The sequence below is a fragment of the Diadema antillarum genome, unplaced genomic scaffold, assembly GCF_040938485.1.
Source record: "Diadema antillarum isolate AM-2024a unplaced genomic scaffold, OU_Dant_1.0 seq00001373_RagTag, whole genome shotgun sequence".
Classification (NCBI taxonomy): Eukaryota; Metazoa; Echinodermata; class Echinoidea; order Diadematoida; family Diadematidae; genus Diadema; species Diadema antillarum.
The window spans coordinates 1104953-1127143 of NW_027272134.1; the positions used below are offsets into that span (position 1 = coordinate 1104953).

Genomic DNA, 22191 nt, shown 5'->3' on the forward strand with positions numbered 1-22191 from the left:
GTATATCTCTAAAGTCTAGACCATCTATGCTGAACTAGACTGCGTCAAACTTGCACAAAAAATTCCGTTACGAACAAGGTCAAGGAGTATTTGTAGAATTGTGCTAGAATCTACAAATAGTTCTTGTTCATAATGGAATTTTTTGTGCAAGTTTGATGCAGTCTAATTCAGCATAGATCTAGAGATATTATTATCGTAGTATTTTGTACACATGTGTGATAGTAGATTTCTACTTGTAGTAGTGTTATTTGGTGTTATTTTGTGGACATTGTCTAGAGTAGTAGGAGTTCTATAATGTAGATCTAGTAAATTTTATTGTAGTATTAAAGTGTAAACACACAGTCACAATCAGTTGGAAGAGCATTTCTCTATGTAAGCACTTTTTTACATGGCATATCAACCTTGATTGATTGATTGACTGAGAGCGTAGAACACCTTTATTTCTTTCAACATTTACAATATGTACAGTTAAAAAGATGAAATAGAGGTCTAACATAATTCACACATGATACACAAAGGGATGACAAAGGTCATCATATAACAAAGTGGTAACAAGTCAGACTTTTAAAAAAGTCAGACTTTAAAAAAAAAGAACAAGAAAAGAGAAGTGGAGTAAAGTGAAAGAAAAAGGTGTCCCGTAAAAGCCTCAAGGGCTTGCAGTGATGGGATCACCTGACAATGAAAAGTTGGATGATACAAGAATAATAGAAAATGCAACGCTATGCTGGGTGAATTATATAAGCGGTGGATCAAGTGTGAAACAACTCGAAACTAGTATTTGGCGAGTTGTTTTTTAAACATCCTGTTAAATTGTGAATTTCGAATACTGGGCGGTAGTGAATTCCAAATGACCGGACCAAGGTGTCAAATTGATTTTGAATGGATGTTTGTTTCTATTTTCCAGCGGTTGAATTTGGATGACTGATGGGTGTTATAACTATGTACTTTATCATTCAAACAAAACATTTCAGTGAGGTATGGGGGAAGGCTTTTGGTGAAATACCTAAGCATTAAAGAGGTGGTTGACCATGCCGTCTTTTGTAATCTTGAAAGTGCTATCAACCTATCATGAAGGTGAATTTGGTGTGCTCACTTTGAGGATGAATATGTTTAAATAAATATCATAGTTTCATATTTAGTGAGGACGTCAAATGCCAAAGCCAAAATTGACACCTTTTGTGATTTGATGTGGCTCAATCTTGGGAGAATGATCTTGCAATTGTACATGGATATGTTGGAAAATATTTCCTCCTAGTTTGACGCAGTCTTGTCAGCTGAGATCAGGATATCTGCGTGGATAAGAAACTGCATTAATTAGTGCTGTGTTAGCCTTTAGTTTCTACTATCAGCATCAGTATGTGTACTTTCAACTGCTGATATTCAATATACTGAATCGATGGCAAATTAAACTGGCCAAAACAGAGCTGCTACACGCAAATTAATGAGCGGCTACTTGAGCCGCTACAAATGAAATCAATGCGATCCCGCCGGGTTGAGTCAGTGTTCAGAAAAAGAAACAAACGCATTCAACAGTTTGAATAGATCTGGGTTTGTTCATTATCATTTAACACTGCATTTCACAATGAAGATTTTTCTTTCTTTTAGAATGGCCTTCGAGGTACAGATCTGCGTAAAAAGGATCACAACCTTCCAAATTCCCTGTCGCATATTTTTCAAGAACGGATGTACAAAACGTGAAGAGATTTTCGGAAGAAAATAAAAAACGCATTTTTAATCCCTTTGGGCGCAACGATCATACATTGTATAATATTACAGCCGAAATGATTCATGAAACCATCGCATTCCATCGCATATCGTAAAATACCTCAGAAGTTACGGTAAACAACGCATGTATGTTACTCTATTTGCGCTGGTGTTTAGAAAAACTTAACAAACGCATTTTATACAGTCTGATTTTGTTCATTTTCATTTTACACTGTATTTCACAAGCGAAAAATATCATTCTTTCAGAATGGCTCAATATAAGAGGAAGAGATAGGTGTAGAAAGAATCACGAATATAATATAGGCCTACTTGTCACGAACATAATGTGCAACTATTATGCAAAGAGATTTTCTGAAGAAAAATAAAGAATTAACGCATTTCAACCCTACTTTTTTTCGTCTTTTTTGTATCGATTCACAAATAATTTCCCTTTATTTTCTCAATAATAATGATTCAAAATTGACACCTTTTGTGATTTGATGTGGCTCAATCTTGGGAGAATGATCTTGCAATTGTACATGGATATGTTGGAAAATATTTCCTCCTAGTTTGACGCAGTCTTGTCAGCTGAGATCAGGATATCTGCGTGGATAAGAAACTGCATTAATTAGTGCTGTGTTAGCCTTTAGTTTCTACTATCAGCATCAGTATGTGTACTTTCAACTGCTTAGGGATTGCAGTCTGCATTTATGTCAGAAGGTACAAATTGTATATAGAAGTCTAAATATTGTAACCAAATCAAAAACTATGCAAGGACCAACAATGTTTGGTACCTATTCCCAACTTTCAAGTCCATGATCAACAGACTTGGAAATTCCTGACAGAGGTTGGACGTCTTTCAGCATAACAGCTTAATAGAAAGCTAAATCTAAATTATCTTGACTCATTCTATCCATGCCTCTATAGGTCAAAGTCCCAGCCATCATCCCACATTAACACAATTTGTATTCCAATCCAAACCAAGACATGGAAAGAGAGACCCAGCTGCGATGTCTTATTAATCGTAACCAACTTAATAGCTGTCCGTTGTCAACCGTAGGAGATGTAAGCTGTGTATAATTTAGGAAACATATGTTTTCCCATTCCTCTCTACACACAAATTTGGAAGTATATTGTGAAAGTATTGACCTTGGTCGTGGAATATACAATACCTTAAAAAGTCATACAATAAAGGCTTAGCTAGTAATGGACTTATAATTTTACAAAGAGTCTTCTTAGTTTGTATGTTTAGACAAGAAGTCATGTTAGCAAATAATAGTTGTAATCCTGTACTTGCTTGTCTTTTAACCAGTTGAAGACGGACTGATTTTGCTACAACATGCATATTTCCCATAGACACCTGCCCGGGTATACTCGGGACTCGTCCTCAACGGGTTAAAGAATTTCCACAAAGAGATCATCTAAGCTAGTGACAAATACGGTTGGGCTTGCATTGTATTTGCTGCTGGTTAACCTGTGCCCACATGTCTTTTGCCTGAACATATGGCTCATGCAATGATAACACATACTTCTCTCTCTCTCTCTCTCTTTTAAAAAAGTATTTTCCCACAATGCTCTATGTTGATGTTTTAATGGGGACTAAACTTGCAGTCTTCACAAACTACCTGGTAAGTATGGAGGCAATGCATGGCTAAGTGTCCTATAAATGCTATATGAAAATGTAAATGCTATATGAATATGGTTGTATGACTTATGAATATGATGTATTTCTATTTTATCTTTTCAAAAGAACTGAGACAGAGGGGAAAATGAGACGGTCTGCTGCACCTTCCCAACAGGGCCTTGCCTGCAAGAGGCCACGGTTCAATCCCCCATTTCGAGCAAACTCAGCCAGTGGCGCAGCAAATCAGCCTTTCAATTCTTTTTCAAAGCACTGTGCACATGGGGAGGTCCAGAACATTCCAGATGTTTGTGATTCCAGTACAAAGATCCTCAAAAAGAAGATGACAGGTGTAGGACACATTGACTGTAATTCATCAGTGGAAGAGAAAGATGAACTTTGTGACAAGTTAGAAGAGTGCCAGTCTACACCAGCAAGCAACAATGGAAAAATTCACACAGAAGTGACCTCACGCCCACATCCTAACCATACCATCGATGCAGAAGAACCGGAGAGTCAGAAAAATGGAGGTGTAATGGGCCCAAATTCTCAGTGTGAAGTCCTGCCCGGAGAAACTGCAGAGGGTGGCTGTCAGAGTAATGCTAATCCTGGCCTGAATCAGTTAGCATCAAATAGACTCCAAAAGAGGCCATTCAAGGTGAAACAAGCTGTATGTCCGCAATCAGCAAAACCAGCACAAGTGGCTGATGCAGACGGAGCTGTTGAACCGAAGAGGCATTTCTACAGTGTCATGTGGTGAGGCATTCACTTGTGCATTTTTTTGTGGAACTCATTACATCAAATTTGTAATCATGATTGATATCACTATGAGTATAATTATCACCATTGTAGAATGACATTGATGATGATGATGATCATCGTCATCTTCATTATTATTCTCTAAGTGTTTCCGTGGAAAGATCGCGATCTGGCTCTGATGATATGCACTTTACCATGTACATACTAAACTCTTGAGGGTGCAAAGTTTCTGATTGGCCCTGAAAAGGACCTTCATGAGTCAAGCAATAATTGGCTGTATACATTATTTTAAATGACTAATGCTTTAATTTCACCCACTTTTTAATATATTATATACAAGGCATTTGGGAATGACAATTTTTTTCCCCTATCAGATAAAATGTGTTTTTTTAATGTAAACCAAAAGTCTGCAGACCACAGCGGTACACATGATATGCTTTACGGATTAGGGAAAAATTCTTTTGAATTGTTAGTCTGCTTTTAAGTGCATAGTGCTGACGAATCAAAATTTCAGCCAAGCAATTTCCTATTGCTAAGACTTAATATGAGATCCTACAAGTGTAATGTTATGTGTGTCAGGAGAGTTTATGACTAATGACATTGACTTTATGTAATTGACATGAATAATCCAAAGTGTAGGTTCTGATAGCTACTGTTAATGTAGAATTTATTTATATCTGTGTAAAAGTCAAATGATGCTTTTTTTTTTCAGAGACATTAACTTATCTTATTTCAAGAATTCACCCTCAGCACTCCCTCAAAAATAAAAAAAATAAAAAGATAAGCGCAAAACAGATGAAATTAAATTCTTTCCATTGAAAAAGATTAGTTTCTGTTGGTTATATTACTGTTTAAAGGCCTATATGGTCTTTCCACAATGTTGTTGAATTCATCATTGGCTAGACAGCAGATATGAGGGGAGGGACTACAGTATATCATTCCTATTTGTTATCTATCTGTGAACATTTCTTTCATTCCCATTCCTAACATGTGTAGGTGTAAAATGTCTAAGAAGAAACACAAGAAATGGGAAGGAGATGGTGAGTACAATTTGTGCCTCATTTTTAAATGTCTTTCTTACTATGAATGGTCCTTAAAGAAGAAATCCACCCCCAAAATATGAATGAATTTCAAAACAGAGAAAAATATTCTCTACAGAACAATACAAACGTGACAAAAATCGGTTAAGAAATAAGGAAGATGTGACATTTTGAAATTTCACATTTTTTCAGAAAACATTTCTTGGCCAGTCCTAATGAGTATTCAAATCAGCAAGCTGATGATATCATGCTCTCACAATTTCTTATTCATTTCATATACAGAAATGAGAAAAATCTCATATTTCAGCTGTATGAATATAAAACTCATCTTAAACCCACCCAAAATAAAAAAAGAAAAGATGTTAACTCAGATATATTTTGGTATGGTAACATGCTATTACTTGTGTTAGCTGAAAATAACAATTTTTCTGAATTTCATATAACATACATGAAAAATTGTGAGGGTATGACACCATCAAAGAGATTTTTCTCCTCCCCACCACTAGAGGGCGGACTCTACAATGGAGTCAGTGATTTCAAGGAGGCCGCCATTGTTCCACTTGAAAATGGCGGACTTTGCGTACTAAGTATACATTTCTACAGCGCGTATTACGCGGACTTCTGAACTTTTACGCGGGTACGCACTTGATTTTGGCTGCTCCTCGGTTGCTCGTTTGCTAGCGTGTTAGCACGAGGGGTGAGCCTACCGCTTTGTTGCCATCCAGTGCTCCTTGCGCTCACACAACAATAGTACAGGGCGTATGAAGACTCCGCACTCTAGCAGTCACTGCGGAAAATCTCTTTGGACACCATCAACTCACTTATTTGAATATTCATAAGGACTGTTCAAGAAATGTTTTCCAAAAAAAATTGAAATTTCAAAATGTCATATCTTCCTTATTTCTTATCCAATTTGTGCCATTTTTATATCACTGTGTAGGAAATATTTTTCTCCTTCTTTTTAAAGTTTGTTTAGTTTTGGTATGGATTTCTCTCTCTCTTTTTTGTCCCCGCCGAACGAGTTCGAGCAGGGGACTATGAAACGGGCTCCGTACGTGTGTGTGTCCGTGTGTCCGTCCGTCCGTCTGTCCGTCCGTCCGTGTGTCCGTGTGTCCGTGTGTGCGTCCGTGTGTGATCAAAATCTTCAATTTGCTACTTCTCTGTCATTTATGAGCCAATTTTGATTCTGTTTGCTTTATATGATAGCACTACATGGGAGCTTTGAAACTTCTACACAGAATTTCAGTCGTGACCTTTGACCTTTGACCTATATTGTACATTTTGCTACAAAATGCTACTCCTTCGCCATTTCTAACCCGATTTCGATTCCGTTTGCTTTATGTGATGGCACTAGGTGAGGGCTTCAAAACTTCTACACAGAATTTTGACCTTTGACTTCTTTGACCTTTGACCTTGATTTTTTGACCTATATTGTACATTTTGCTACAAAATGCTACTCCTTCGCCATTTCTAACCCGATTTCGATTCCGTTTGCTTTATGTGATGGCACTAGGTGAGGGCTTCAAAACTTCTACACAGAATTTTGACCTTTGACTTCTTTGACCTTTGACCTTGATTTTTTGACCTATATTGTACATTTTGCTACAAAATGCTACTCCTTCGCCATTTCTAACCCGATTTCGATTCCGTTTGCTTTATGTGATGGCACTAGGTGAGGGCTTCAAAACTTCTACACAGAATTTTGACCTTTGACTTCTTTGACCTTTGACCTTGATTTTTGACCTATATTGTACATTTTGCTACGAAATGCTACTCCTTCGCCATTTTTAACCCGATTTCGATTCCGTTTGCTTTATATGATGGCACTAGTTGAGGGCTTCAAAACTTCTACACAGAATTTTGACCTTTGACTTCTTTGACCTTTGACCTTGATTTTTGACCTATTTTGTGCATTTTGCTACAGAATGCTACTCCTGCGCCATTTCTAACCCGATTTCGATTCCGTTTGCTTTATGTGATAGCACTAGGTGAGGGCTTCAAAACTTCTACACAGAATTTTGACCTTTCTCTTCTTTGACCTTTGACCTTGATTTTTGACCTATATTGTACATTGGCTACAAAATGCTACTCCTTCGCCATTTCTAACCCAATTTCGATTCCATTTGCTTTATGTGATGGCACTAGGTGAGGGCTTCAAAACTTCTACACAGAATTTTGACCTTTGACTTCTTTGACCTTTGACCTTGATTTTTTACCTATATTGCACATTTTGTTACAAAATGCTACTTCCGGCGGGGACATATGTTACGCACCGCGTAATTTCTACTTTTTTTTTTATAGCAGCTGTAAAGTTAATGAAGATTTCTGTGACAAGAAAGCCATAGAGGGGATAAATATGTTCATAATGCTATTGTGACTTGAAGGCCATGTATTAAAGTTGTTAATTATGTATTTTACACCTACCCCTGCATACAGTTAGAACCCCAGCCCGAAATAATGGAAAGCAGTTATACATATTTTTTTATCATTTCATATATTAATATGCTGATTGTTGGAATTGTGATTATGCAGAGGAGCTACCACCTACAAAACAACAACAACAACAACAACAACAACAACAACAACAACAACAACAACAACAAAAACAACAACAACAAAAACAAAACAAAACAACATACCAGAGCAGGGTTCATTAAACCTATTCAGGCATTAATTTTGTAGAGCAATGACACAAAAGTAACACACTGGCAAAGAAAGAAAAGAAATCAACAAGTGACTTGGGACAGTTACAACTGTATGATTTCAATGTGAGTTAGAACATGATGGCCTGCTGGTTTGTCAGAGCAGATGTCGAGGTCATGTGAGTCAATTGCAGATAATTGCTATTATTATGAGGGTATATATATATATATATATAATAAAATATGCCGCAAAAAGGAATATGCACATAAAAGGTTGAAGACTTAAAGCAATACTCAAACATTTTTTTTTCTTTTCACTGTGCATTATTGTTTAAAAGCACATCAGGAACTCTTACAGCCCCAAAGAATATATGTGCATAGGTTCTGCACTTTATGAATTTATATTATTTTTATCATAATTATGAATAACCATTAATGATCTGAACAATGTGTATGATGATGATGCCATAGTCTTTCTGTGATACATTTGTGTAATAGTGATATGACTGTAGTGTGAAATACTTTGTCATTTACCTTCCAGCCATTTTGGTTACCAAGGGACGAACAGTGACACTGCTAGATACTGAAGGAAAAGAGTAAGTATTGCATGTCATAATGAATGCTCTCTTAAAGAACATTACTGTGTAACCTTGTTTATTCTGTGAATTTGAATATTCAGATGACACTGTGTAATGCTGTAAACTTGTTTGCATCTGGCTGATTGTGATTTCTGTATATTTGGTATGCATTTTTGTTATGCACCCCAGATATTAGCGTCTTATCCTCAATCTTTTCATTTTTATCTAGAAATGACAACCAAGGATCATTTAATTTTTGCACTATTACTCAATAAGTGGCAAGTCTCAAATTAACTTTACTGCTAGGGCAAGGCCATGGAAATCTTAGCAGTGCGTCAGTAAATGTGACTGTGTCTGCAGTGACCTTGTGAGTGATGGGCTAGTGGGTAATAACAAAATGAACTAAATAAACCGGAAGACATGCAACAAACCCACTTCATTGCCACCATTTTGACCCTAACTTTGCCCTTGAGAGTGCGTGCTTGTTTGCTTGCAATTTTTAAAAAAAGGGAAGGGTATGATGGCAAGTGCATCCATGGGTTGCTGTCACGTGAAAGCAGTTGTGACTATTGCTATATTTAGCCTCTGCTAGCTGAATATGTCAACTAGAATTAGAAACACTCTGACCAGATGGAAAATCAAATGGAGCATGACTTGTAAGGATCTACTGGAATTCAAAGAAAGAGGTAGATTAAAAAAAAAAAATTATTGTGCCAATTCGGTTGTAGAATATGTGAAGAAATAGGTAACTGAGTAATAAGTCATGGATTAAACCCACTGTGGAATGATTTTTCCTTTCAGAGCAGTTCTGTATTTCATCTCACTATTTGGTTTAGTTTTTCATCAGACCATGAAAATGATTTATGTCTTCTTGTCCTTTACAACAAAATTTAACTCCGTATTTTGATGGTGTGCCAAGCTAGTAGTATTGCTTTTAAAACATGCTGTGGTTCATTAGATTAACTTATCATAAACAGTAGAGGGCAGTATAGCTTTCAAGGGCCACGTGTAATGCCATTACTTTTGAAATAAATTTGCCATGCACAGTACATGCTACATCGCAGTATTGATGCTAGATGCATTTTGAGCAGTGTATTATGGTTTTTTTATTTCCTTTTTGAAAAGAATTTTATTTTTGTGTTGGATTTCCTCTCCTGAATATTTTTAACACACTACCACTCTTGCATTACATCAAATGGAAAGAAGTAGGAAGGACTAGCTGTAATTCAAAGTGTAAAATGAAATGGGGATTAAGATGCAAGATCTTTTCACAGGTTATTGTATCTTCAGGTCAATGATGTAAGAGCGCCTTGTCAGGTCATTCTTGTTGTCAACTGATTTTTAAAATACACATCTGTGCTTTCATGATTATACATGTACCTTGAAGAGTTTTGTGATATATGAGACAGGTACATGTAGTTTACAAGCTGTCAGTGTTCAGTGTTCAATTCAGGTACACGTTGTGGTTTGTGCATCCTTCTGGATGTTAAATGCCAGTGCAAGTGTATATCATTAAATCATCAGTATCTTGAGATGTTTATAGTGCATACTTCAGTGTTGTATTTGAACTGTGAGATGTAGAAATTGATATATGGTGAACAAAGTTTGTTGGCTACACAATTTAGTTAGAGATGAAAAGAGAGGAAGAGCAGTAGAGCACTGCTGTTTTTCAAAAATTAATTGCAGCTAGTGGGTTTTGTTCAAAATATGTGTGTCTGTGCACATCATTCCCTTCATTATCATTGATTTTGCAGCAATTTATTGGTGTATTTATTGATGCAATTTATTTGTGCTTTATGTGTCTTTTGACTGCAGATCATGTGAATGTTTAGATAAAACACCATATATTAAACTGCAACATAATAACAAGTATAAAGACTTCTTGACAAGACTAGCTGCTCTTGCAGGTAGAATCAGAAATAATGAGCCGAAGTGGTCCAGCTGAAGTTTTGTATAGAGATGACAGCTGTTGACAATCTTATCATGATGACTGTGCATGTTCCGTGAAGCAAAATGTGTTTAACCCATTGAGGACGGTTTGATTTTGCTACAACGCACATTTCCCATAGACACCTGCCCGAGTATACTCAGGACTCGTCCTCAACGGGTTAAGGACAGTTGCAGGTAAACAATGTAACCTAACATTGAAGTGATCAGCTCCTTACTGCTCTGTATTTAAAGCTGGTACTAATGAAAGATGTCAAACTGTAGCGGAGCTACTGTCTGATCTGGATATGCCAAGGGGACTGTGACCAGACTTTGATATGGAAAGTCAAAGATTCATTAAGTGTGTTTACTGTGCTGCAAGGACAATTTGTTTGTCCTCTGTTTAATTACCAATTTCATATGTCATGCCTTGTGATTGATCAATGTCACATGTAACGCAACGTGTTTGAACACGTGATAGTGCTGGGCAGATTGAAGAGGATCATTATGCACAGATGTACCCCAAGGTTTTTTTTTTTTCTTTTAAATTAAAAAGAAATATAGCATTCCTTCATGTATGTTACACTCACATTTTATAGCTAGACAACAACTGAATGATATTTTTCATACCTGGAACATTTCATGATGAGACAATGTTACATCCACACATTTTTATACCCCTGCATACACGAAGTGTATAAGGGGTGTTATAGGAATCAGCATGTGGTCGGGCTGTCGGGCGGTTGGTCGGGCAGTCCATTGCAAATCTTGCGTCGCGAACTCCTACAGTTTTGAAGCAGTTAAGATGAAACTTTAGGGTAAATGATGACATTGAGGTCTAGATGTGCAAGACATGTTTTTTTTTGGGTTGGAGAAAGCATTGCCATGGAAACCTTAATTTTGCCAAAACCTTGTGGAGCGAACTACTTCCATAGTATTTCAGCAATTTATTTCAAATTTGGTATATGATCTATAGGTTTATGCAAGACACTTTGTGTTTACACCCAGCAACGTATTGCCATGGTAACTGCATATTTTCTTGAAAATCTTGTGGAGTGGATTACTTCCACAATTTTTAAAGCAGTTGAAATCAAATTTGATGGACATTATGCCAATTGAGGTATAGATGTAGAAGACCTGATTATTGTGTTTGCCGGACAAAGTGTTGCCAAGGTAACCACAATTTTACCAAAACTGTGTTAATTGTATTACTTCCACAGCATTTAAGCAATTAAGGTCAAATTTAGTATGTGTGATCTATACATAGGTGTGGATATTCAAGACACCATTGCGTTGGTATCAGAAAAAAAAAAAAAAATTTCCGTGATGGTAACCACACATTTTTGAATTAAACTAAAGCATTTAAGTTAGAACGTCAAATTTGGTGTGTATGAAGATCTATAGGTGTTTGTGCAAAATGCCCTTTGTGTATGTACCCCACAATCCCTGTTTCAGGTCTTTTTCATAGGAGTCTGAGCTGCTGGAGCGAGGATATTAATCACCTTCAGTGATTGTTCTAGTTATGCATTATGATGTCGGTGTTCATAATAAAAATGTGCAGTATATGTATACATTGTGGTTACTTGGTGACAGGGGTAAGATGTAATCAGATGATATGCTTTCACCAATTTCTTGTTTTGGTGTTGGTTTTGATTTAACAAGAAATGGTTAAAATCTATGCCTAATAAGTGGTGGAAAAGCATATGCATGAAAGACCTTTTTTTTGATAGAGACATTTCAGTATATGTAACAAGATTTTAAGTTAGAATGGCTTTTGATGAATTTACATTAGTCGGAATTCCACACTCATACATTTTTATGATATTTTTCATTGATATGTGAACTTTTAATGTATCAAATGACTGATCATCTTTTCTTTTAATAGGAAATACAAAATAAAAACAGAAGGAGGACAAAACAATATTGCACAGACTTGTGACATTGCTTTATAAACAGCTACTGACTGCATGTGGTTCAGTCTATACATAATTGATGTTTGGTCTCAAGATTTTTCCCCCTCTGTGAAATTGGATTTACATGCTATGAATGAGCAATCGTTTCATTTTTACAGGATTTGTTTTCAAAATTATATTTTACTCTGCACTTTTTTTCCTGTTTGATCTGCAGGTATTGGCAGCCATCAATTTCTTTAATTTAGCTGTACCTTGTAGTGATCTTTTAAACTAGCTGCACACCGATAGTCCTCCCAAAATAACTTTAAAAAAAAACGTAGTACTTACAGGTTGTATATTAGCCTAGATAGATACAAGATGCACTAAAAATAAAAGATTTGTTAAGTATTTGGGTGAGAGGGATTCGTAGAAGAAGAAAGAGAAATAGAAGGAAGAGAAGGAGAGAGAGAGAGAGAGAGAAGAGAGAATTTAAGAAGTGCATGTTACAATTTTGGTATGGTTTATTTTGGACACTGAGCCATTCTATCTCACTCTATCTCATTCTATCTCTCATGCACACTGCCCAGGCTTGGAGGGGTGAGGGATGAAAAATTGTAATGATTGCATGCAGTGCTGGTTCCTTTTGTTTTTGATGATACATGAAGTGATAGCATATCACACTATTGATTGAAAATAAATTTTCATTGCGAGCGCCATGTTATCAATAAAATCATCTGTCAGGATCAAAACATGCTAGAGTTGCTATGGTACATGTGTATATTTAGCAAGAGAATGACATTTGATTGGCTCGAGACTGGTGAGAGTTAAAAATGTGATCAGAAAAACAGGACAGGAATAGAACAAAAATTAAATTTGACGTATCGTAAATCAGAAAACAGGATGTGTTGATCTTTGTCAGAGTAAACCTTGGGTACACAAGTGATATGACTGTGGTCTTTAGGTTGAGAATGTGCATTATGATGAAATCAAATTGTCCATTATGAAATGTGTTGTTATGCCATCATTATTGTTTTGTGTAGATGGGAGAGGTTGTCACAAAAGGCTACTTTCAAATGGATTCATACTCATTTCTCATGCCAGTACTAATGGATGACATGGGTGTGGTTGTAGATATTGCAAGTGATAGAACAATACCAGACTTGTACTGTTCGATATGCTTTCAATGAGGGTAGGGGGATGACTACACCACTGACTTGATGTGAATGCCACCATAATGATAGAATAATGATTATGAAGGAAATTTTAAAACTTCAGGAATAAATTTCTATCATTTCAAGATGAAGATGTTTATTCACCATTCCATTTATTCTCCAGAAAATGCATTTTTGACAGGATAATCAGAACCATCAAAATTGAGGTGAAGTAAACCTTTTCATGAGGCAGGATGACCTTCCTTCATTTTGTGGATTTTGTATCCACAAAAAAGGTCAAAATACAAATTCATATTAAAAACGAGACATACAATATTCATTCATCATCTATTCACATACTGCAACTGGCTTTACCAGTTGAAGCTGAGAAGTGTATACTGGATAATGTACTGATGTAATAATTTATATTTAAGTAAAACTTGAAATACATTTTTGACACAATTGTCTTACATTGCATGTAGACATTGGTAGTTCATGCTTCATCCGGTCTAGATGACAATGAAATAATGATAATAATAATTCACATTCTTACCACACTTAATACAAAGTTTCTGTGCAATGAAACTCGCAAAAGACCAACAGTCTTTTAATTTATTGAACCAAAAGAAATTATGTGGCACGTCTTCTCAAGGCTGAAGATGTACTAACTAAATTCAGTTCAGTTCAGTTAGGTATATCATAGCATTTGCATTTATAGTAAAGCTGTTCTTCTGCAAATACATGAACAATGTAGAAAGAACAAAAATATATACAAACTGCACACAGTAATAGAGCAAATGACATGACTCAAGTCACACACACAAAAAAAGAAAGTACAATATACTACCAAAAGGAAATCAAAACAGATTCAAAGCTAACACTGAGCAAGATCAAAATAGGACAAACCTTGAGGAGCATTATACTAAATAATTAAAAAGAAATTATTGCTGCACCCTTGATTTGTTTACAATCATTGATTTTTTTTTTAACCTTTGTGTTTACAATTTCCTCCTTTTTTTTTGTGCTTTAGAATTGGAAAAGGAAGTGGATACAGACCCTCTGAATTGGACAGCATGATGGAAGGGCACACTCTGTGTATTGGAGGAAAAGAAATAGAGGTAAGAAAATATTCACCTTTTAACAACATCCATTGTATTTCTAAATACAATTTCTTCTACCTTTTTGAGCACACAATACATCATTTACAACTTTTGTGAATGTGCATTGTAGGCTTATTAGTTTTGTCGGAAGATACACTTAAAGGTGCATGGTCCCGGTGTTTTAGTCAAATGCATACACGGGCGCACGGCCCAAGTTTCCTATAGAGACCTATGCTATCGACTCCTCTTTGGCGCTTACGCTGTAGCCCACTTCCCCGAGTCCGAAGAAATCCGATTCACTATAGTCAGTGCTCTGATCACAGGTCGGCTCATGATTTGGCTGAGGGGGATGACAGCTTTAGCAAACTTCTTTTGTGATGTCATAATAAGAAGCACATATAATGCACGCACCCTGGCATTACTACAGACTGCGTGATGCGCAGAGAAGACAATGAAGGCAACGTTACTTAACAACACCTACGCACTTTACTCTTGATGACAGCTCAACTTCGGTAATCTTCGTATCAATGCTAATGGTGATTGGCAGTAACATCAACAGCGCCCTCTACACTACCGGAACTATGCACCTTTAATTGTACATGTATAGATGCAGTTTGAAGAGTAAGGCCACTTCTGTCAATGACTTAACATTTATGGTATGATTGAGAGCTGCAACAGCCTTTGTCTTTGAATATTCAACATGAGCGAACTGTACAAAATCTAGATGGTACAAACAAATGAGTGACACATTTGAAAAATATGAGTACATGGCATATGATATGACATCATTAATTGTACAACAATCTTACAGTATGTACCACTCCTGCTGGCTATTTGTATATATACAGCTAAATTTCACTGATATGACCTTAAATATATGTGATATATACTGTCTTTGGTTGATTCACAGAGAATATTGAATAAGAGTATTAAAGGTAGGGGATACCTTTTACAGACCTCCCAAAATGCAGTAAAACATTAAATATGAACCTCAGGGGACTTGCTTAGGCCACTGCTTAGAAATTTGGAAGTCAACAGTTATCTAAAATTTGAATAATGCACAAAACTCAACTACTCAGTAGTTCTGTGTGTCAGCCACACTTAAGCCTTTTTGTTGCATTCTTCTGTATTTGTGATCTATAAACACAAATCTAAAAGAACAAGAGCTGATGTAATAACATATAGAGTGTGTGGCAAGAATGTATATAGAAATGTTTGTAAGTGTTAATGAACTTTCTTCACAAAATATACATGATGGACACACATGCAGTACATGGGTCTGCAAAGGTAGCCTAGTAATGTACTGGAATTTACGGTGAGCCCCGAAAACAATTCAATTCAAAATCTAACGGTAAAAAAAGTGTACTAAATGTTACCTACCATTTTCAATACTTTATGGGAGTTTCTATAATGATACTCTCTTCAGCATACCACTGTATTTATACAACTCTTCATTTAAGGCGTGCAAATGGGATTCCCTACCTTTAAGGAATCCAACATTCTTAATGGATATGCAAGAAAGCTGTACATGTGCATCATAAGTGATACAATGGGTAGTTACATTATTTAAAGAAAATAGTTTTCTCTGTTGAATTACTCTACAAGTGATAGTTGTAGAAATGCCAGTGGTCTGTAGTACAGAGGAGGCTTTGAAGAACAACACTAACAACTGTACAAAATGATTTTCTGGCCCTGAGAGCAAAGCAAAAAGAAATCAAATTGGCAAAAACTGGTTTTATGTTATGTTTAATACTCATGCCTTTTTTTAAATGTCAGCAACCATAAATCATTTGTCTTAACTTGCTCCATCAAGAAAATTGTGGGTCATTTATAAGATAGAAAGAAAGGAAGAGACATAAGCAATGAAATCACAAAACATATCATTTAAGAACAGAAATTTGCAACAGAATATCAAGTGAACACTGTAATGAATCTAAAATAGATTTGTAATTAGGTGCTACTAATATGGAACAAAGTGCAGTGGAGTACATGTACATCTGTTCTTTTCCAGTCAAATATTCTACTGTAAATTGGAAAATACAAATCTTGAAAGTTAAAGCACAATAGATGTAACCAGTTTTCTTCTTCTTGTTGTTTGATACCTTTATCTCTATAGAGAAATGGATTTTTGTTACATGTCCTTGCTCTTGAACATTGAGTCTCTTATTTGCCATTACATTAAATGATAATGATATTTAGTATGTGATATGATATGACTGAGAGCATGTATACACTTTGAGCACCCTACAGAGTCGATTTGGCAGAATTTAAGTCATTTATATTACTATTATTTTACTGAAAAAAAAGACTCTGAGTGCAGAATCACAATTATGCAAGTAGTAAATAAATCACAACTGTATTTTGTACACATGCATGCTTCATTCCTTGCTCTCCATATATAAAAAGATACAAACAGAAATATGACAATATAAAAATCTTTGTTCGAAAACAATGGAAGATGCCCAACTGCTAATGAATTTTATAAAGGTTTTTTTTTTTTTTAATTTATACATTCTGTGCAGGTCTTGCAGAATAATGTATTTTTTTTTTGTAAGTGTCCATATGCACTCTTATGTCACAGTAAAAAAAAAAATGGCAAGGGTTTGATCTGATAATCCGATTAGTTTGTCTTTTGGTATGATTCTGGTGCTTCAGTCCACAAAAAGAAGATTCCAAGTAAGTGTTGTCCTTCCCTTATTTGAAAAAGATTTAGGGAATCTTATAGAAAATGGGTAGTAGTTTGATGTGTAACCAATCATCATCTATGAAGGATTTTCTAGCTCATCTGCTAGAAAGGTGTATTTTTCTTTATGGAGTTGAAATTGTGCGATGGCCAAGCATCGCTGGTCAGATTCACCGGTTTGTCTGAGGGTATTGCACTGGTGGAGTTGTCAGTACTCTTTTGCAGCAGCAACTGAAGGATCTTGGATGGTTGAGGAATCTCTGCAAAACGGCAAGCGATGATGCATTTGAAGACTGCCCGAAAATGGGGGTGCTTCAGTCCATAAATGACCACATTGGCACAGCTGTTCACCACCAGGATAAGGGCAAGATACAGTGAGGCATGGCGCGCTGACGCATTTGATTGACTGATGGCCAAAAGGCACAGACTGTAAGGCACGACGCACACCATGTAGACGCACACAACGTAGAAGAGATTCATGGTTATCTTGACATTCACCTGGACTTTCTTGTCAATGCGATTCTGTGGGAGATGTTTGAAGTGCTGGTGCAGAGCTTTGGAGTGGTTTCTGAGGTGCAGATAGATCAGAGAGTAGCAGATCAGCACAATAGAGTATGCAGCTACCCCAATTGCAGCAGCAATGCTCTGGTAGAATTTGGCCAGTGGATGCGAGAAATCCCAGGCACAGAGATGTGTGAATTCGTCGTAGCCCAATTTTCCAAATCCAACTGCCTGTGGCAATATCAGGACGCCGATGGGTAGAACCCAGGAGAAGAAGACCATTCCGAACATGTTCCTCCCGCGGTAGACCCACATGTAGAACCGCCGAGACTTTGTTATGAGGCAGTGCCTGTTCACAGCAATCATCGCCAGTGTCAGGACACTGCTCGTTACTGAAACCACTATGACGGATCCAGCAAATTCACACACTCCCTCGGGCAGTGGCCAGCCATCTTTTGCAAGAAGACCTACTACTTGAAGGGGTTGCATAGTGGACACCAGCAGGTCTGCAACACCAAGACTCAAGACGAAGACGTTGGTAGGTGTTTGCAGCTTGTACGATAGAGAGATGGCTAATATGACAAGCAAGTTCCCAAAGGTCCCAAACGTTCCCACAAGAATGTACAGGAAGGCCACAACAGTTCGTTCTGTGTAGGGAACCAAATCTGAGTGGCTGTCGTTGCTGAAGTTGTTCATGTTGGTAAGATTCATATCTGGAAGACAAAAACAAAAAGGAAAATCAATTAGTACAGACTACGGCTACACACATGTACATTATAGGTTCCTGAACTGATTTTTGAATACTATCCTCTCATTAAACTAAGCCTCCAGCTTTGTAAAGGAGTGGATGATGTTTTCCAGCTGTCTGTCAGATAGAGAGGAGAAGGATGATTGAATATTTGTTGAGATTATGCTAGACTGTTGTATTTCTCAACCAAGAACTTGCCAGTCATCAAAAAGATTGATACATCTTGGTAATCTTGTTGAAATATCATTCATCCAATGAGTTACGTATGCTTCAAGAAATATTTCAATTATTCTCTTTTCTTTCCTACACAACCCTCATACTCTAGTGACAATGTCAGATCAAACTGAGGAATAAAATTATGAATTACATCTGGGAACTTACCGTTAGAACTCTAGTGGCAGATGACAGAGATGTTTAATAGTTGGTAAATATCACATTCAAAAAAGAGATTAACTGTGTATCATCCCTGGCTCCAACTGCTAAGCACGAAGAACAAACCACAGCACCAATACTGCATGGTCTTTCCTCATGGCTGTCAACAGTAATTGAGACTGAATGCCAGTGTAGCGATTAAAATTGCCTCTCTCCTTATGTCGGGCAATGTGATGAGTGGACTGTTGGTGTTTCAGGTGGGAGCAAGCTCAGGCGCCTGCGAGGATGCGGTGCTGACAAAATAGTGAAAGAAGTGGGTATGCGCAGACCAAATATCAGTAGGAGGAGTCAGCATGCTAGTGGTTTCTCAGTGCTTTGGATGGTACCAGCAGGTCTATAAGATGCCATTAATCATTTCATGTCGGGTTGTGTTATTCTGGAGCATGTGTGATCTAACTGCCTTGATTGGAGTGTTCTCAGTCGGCATGATGTCAGCTCTTTAATACTCATGGTCTCAAAGTGGAATGAAACTACGTGATATGAACTCAACTTAGTAATTGATGTGCGCATGCCTAGTCAGCAATGAACGTAGACATTGTCTCTGCTTGTTTGACTTGGAATGATAAAAAACTGAGATATGGTGTCATCTAGAAGATGTACTTTCTTCTAGCTTTCAATTAATATCCTTGTAACCTTGCAGTTGTTGCTGCCTTCAGTGAGTCAAATTTAATCACGATGCTAACAAGAAAATTGTAATAGTGTGTAACTATTCACATAATTCTGTATTGAATTCGGAGTCCAATTCAACATTCAGGAATTTAAGTATGAATGTGCTGTCACAGGGACTTGGTCAATAAGCGGTCGTGGAAGAGCATTTGTCCATATTCCTGGTTGGACACGAGCATTACTTCCACATGCGTTGACACACGTGTGCTGTTTGGGTTTGCCTTTGATCAAGCCATGTGCCACAACATCTGTACCAGCAAATTACTGATAACTAGAGCTTATCAGCAGTAAAGCACTTTTGCAGTTGTTGGGGAACTCTAATTGGGAAGCTCTTTATGCTTTGACTCTGCAGTGGGTTTTAGTGAAGTGACCCTGATGTGCACATAACATTGTGTAGACTTAAAGTAGAAATTTTAGGGATTGCAGCTAGATGTTGATTTATCTATTAAATCTGAACATCCATCTATTAAATCTAAACATCTATCAACCTATGACGTAAAAAGATCATTTGAGTTTGGATGGTTTAATTTGAAAAGTATACCATACACTAAAATCTTCAGGACAGGACTCCACAATTGCGACTTTAACCACTCGCGAAATTGCCGGGAATTCCCAATTTGCGAAAATTTAGACTCGCAAAATATATGGCATACACAGTAGTAGCTGCATCATTGGCAAATGTTGCAAGAAATCTCTTAGTGGGAATAGTGATTCATGTAGAGTTTTAAGAAAGTTTAAGGCTCTTGTAACTAAAATGATCACTCTTCTACATCAATGCATTCACCAAAGCAGTCATTTTCTTGAGGAGGAAAGATAGCTCTCACGAGTTGAAAATACCCTGAAGAAATTAACCCTTTATATCCCTCAGGTACGTACTTGTCTTTAGTTTGCATGACTGTACTGAAATTCAGCTCTAGGTAATTCCCCAAACTTTTCCCTTGTTATAACAAATCATTAAACAAACCCATTCAAGTAACCCTCCCCCCCCAAAAAAAAAAAAAAAAAAAAAAAATGGCATCTATATATTCAAACACCAAGTTCAGACAATAGGGATTGACTGGAATATGATTGCAATTTGCCTTGATCCAGTTGGCAAGTAGAGCCCATGAGTGGAAATGAACCCCACCCCCACCCCCCAAAAAAGAGAAGTACACATGGATTGAATGAATGCAGCAATATCAGTAGAATGCACAAACAAAGTTTGAGGAGAATCAGACCATTGGTTGAAAATTTATGAATTTTTAAATTTCAGGTGCCATCATTGCTGGATGAGAAGACTAGAACACTTTATTCTCTCTCTCCCACTTTCCTTCCTCCAGCCCTACACAGGAGTACTTTTCAGCACTTGACTTTTCAGTTAAATTGATTACAACTCATTCCCTCTTGCCGCTCTTGTTGCAAAATCAGTCCCTCATAGGATCCCCTCAACAGCCCCCCCCCCCCCCCCCCGTCAGTTTTTGTTCATTTATTTTTTTTTTAATTTCTCATATACTAATAGTCTAATTTCTCTATGACTTTTAAAATACCTCTTTCAATCCCTTTTATAAGGTCCTACTTTTTAGTTTTGTTTCTGTGTTTCTTAGTCAGCATTGTTCACCGACTTTGTTTTTTCCCGATTCGTTTTGTGATATATCTAAATCAGAATTTCACATCTGTTTCATTTCTCTTTCTTATCTCCATGGTTTTCAAGCCTTCAATTTCTCACTCTCCTCCTTCCTTTGTGTTTCATCTGTCTCCTCCCAACAATTTCCAAGCCCTTTACCTAATTTTTCACTCTTAGTTTTCCTAACAACTATCCCTGTCTCCTATTCTCCTGTTTCCTCTAAGTACTGTAACATCAACTTTCAACTCACCACTGCCCCTCGAATGTCACTTTTTGCCTTCCTTGCACTCACTCTCCCTATGTCGCTTCACTCCACTGTCCTCTTTCTGGACTTTTCTTCCACTAAACAATGGTCCCTGAAAAGACTGCACACACATGGTGTTAACTCAAACCTCTCTTCCCCAACAATAACAAAGATGTTAATAGCTTAAAAGCTACCCATATTTACAGAGGTAAAATAGCCTCGTCAGTATAAGCACTTCACATACAATTGATGAGAAAATCATGTGAAGTACTTTGTGCCCAGGGGTGACTTATCTTAAATGCACTTAGTCTTTTTGTTTTTCTCTGTCAATGAAAGTGTCGGATGGCCAATCACATATAAGCGAGCTATCAAAGATGCCCAACCAATCATTTAGGGATAGTTCCTAGAAAAGACCCTGGATGTTAATAACATTATATTTGAGACCCTGCATTACGAAACTAACAAAAAGTTGCCAGATGTAGATTTTCAGTAAGAACAGATTCTGAAAAAGCACACTTTAAGCTTTAAAATGATGTACAACTCAATTGAAATGGACTCTCCTAACCTATCCTAATGTTGGAAAGAAAGCACACACGATGGAAAGTGTGAACTGAGAAAAGAGGCTTTGAAGTACAGATTCTATTCAAGCACTTAATCTTCACCAAGCTATGCTAGCTGTGCGATAAATGGGACAAAAAATAGGATGTAAACCAATGAAGGAATTATAAGATTAAGCTTAAATTTAGCATGCTTTACTAACACATTCTGTAGATGATTAGTGCCAACTATCAAAGCAGTAGCATCATCCTTTCCAAAGTTAGTGGAGTTGAAAGCGAATAGTATGGACAGGGTTTTTAGGAAATGAAAAGGGGAGTCTATAGGACACAACTCAACATGCTAT

General features: G+C 36.9%; 2 protein-coding genes across 2 annotated transcripts in view; one reads left to right on the top strand and one right to left on the bottom strand.

Annotated features, from left to right (window-relative positions):
* The first annotated feature begins 3473 nt into the window (after positions 1–3473).
* The window catches only part of LOC139708801 (DNA repair and recombination protein RAD54B-like), a 291148-nt gene continuing 272430 nt past the window's right edge, over positions 3474–22191 (top strand). The window contains exons 1-4 of the mRNA XM_071620750.1: positions 3474–4081; positions 5081–5124; positions 8308–8362; positions 14344–14431. Of these exons, the coding sequence (XP_071476851.1) occupies positions 3474–4081; positions 5081–5124; positions 8308–8362; positions 14344–14431 (795 nt within the window). The remainder of the gene's footprint in view (positions 4082–5080; positions 5125–8307; positions 8363–14343; positions 14432–22191) is intronic.
* Positions 17202–18086, bottom strand: LOC139708808 (melatonin receptor type 1A-like). Its single transcript, XM_071620762.1, has one exon. The coding sequence runs from the start codon at positions 18084–18086 to the stop codon at positions 17202–17204; it is 885 nt and encodes a 294-aa protein (XP_071476863.1).

Bases quoted from the DNA above. Each gene is read 5' to 3' on its own strand.
- LOC139708808 (XM_071620762.1), bottom strand. From the start codon at position 18,086: ATGCAACCCCTTCAAGTAGTAGGTCTTCTTGCAAAAGATGGCTGGCCA.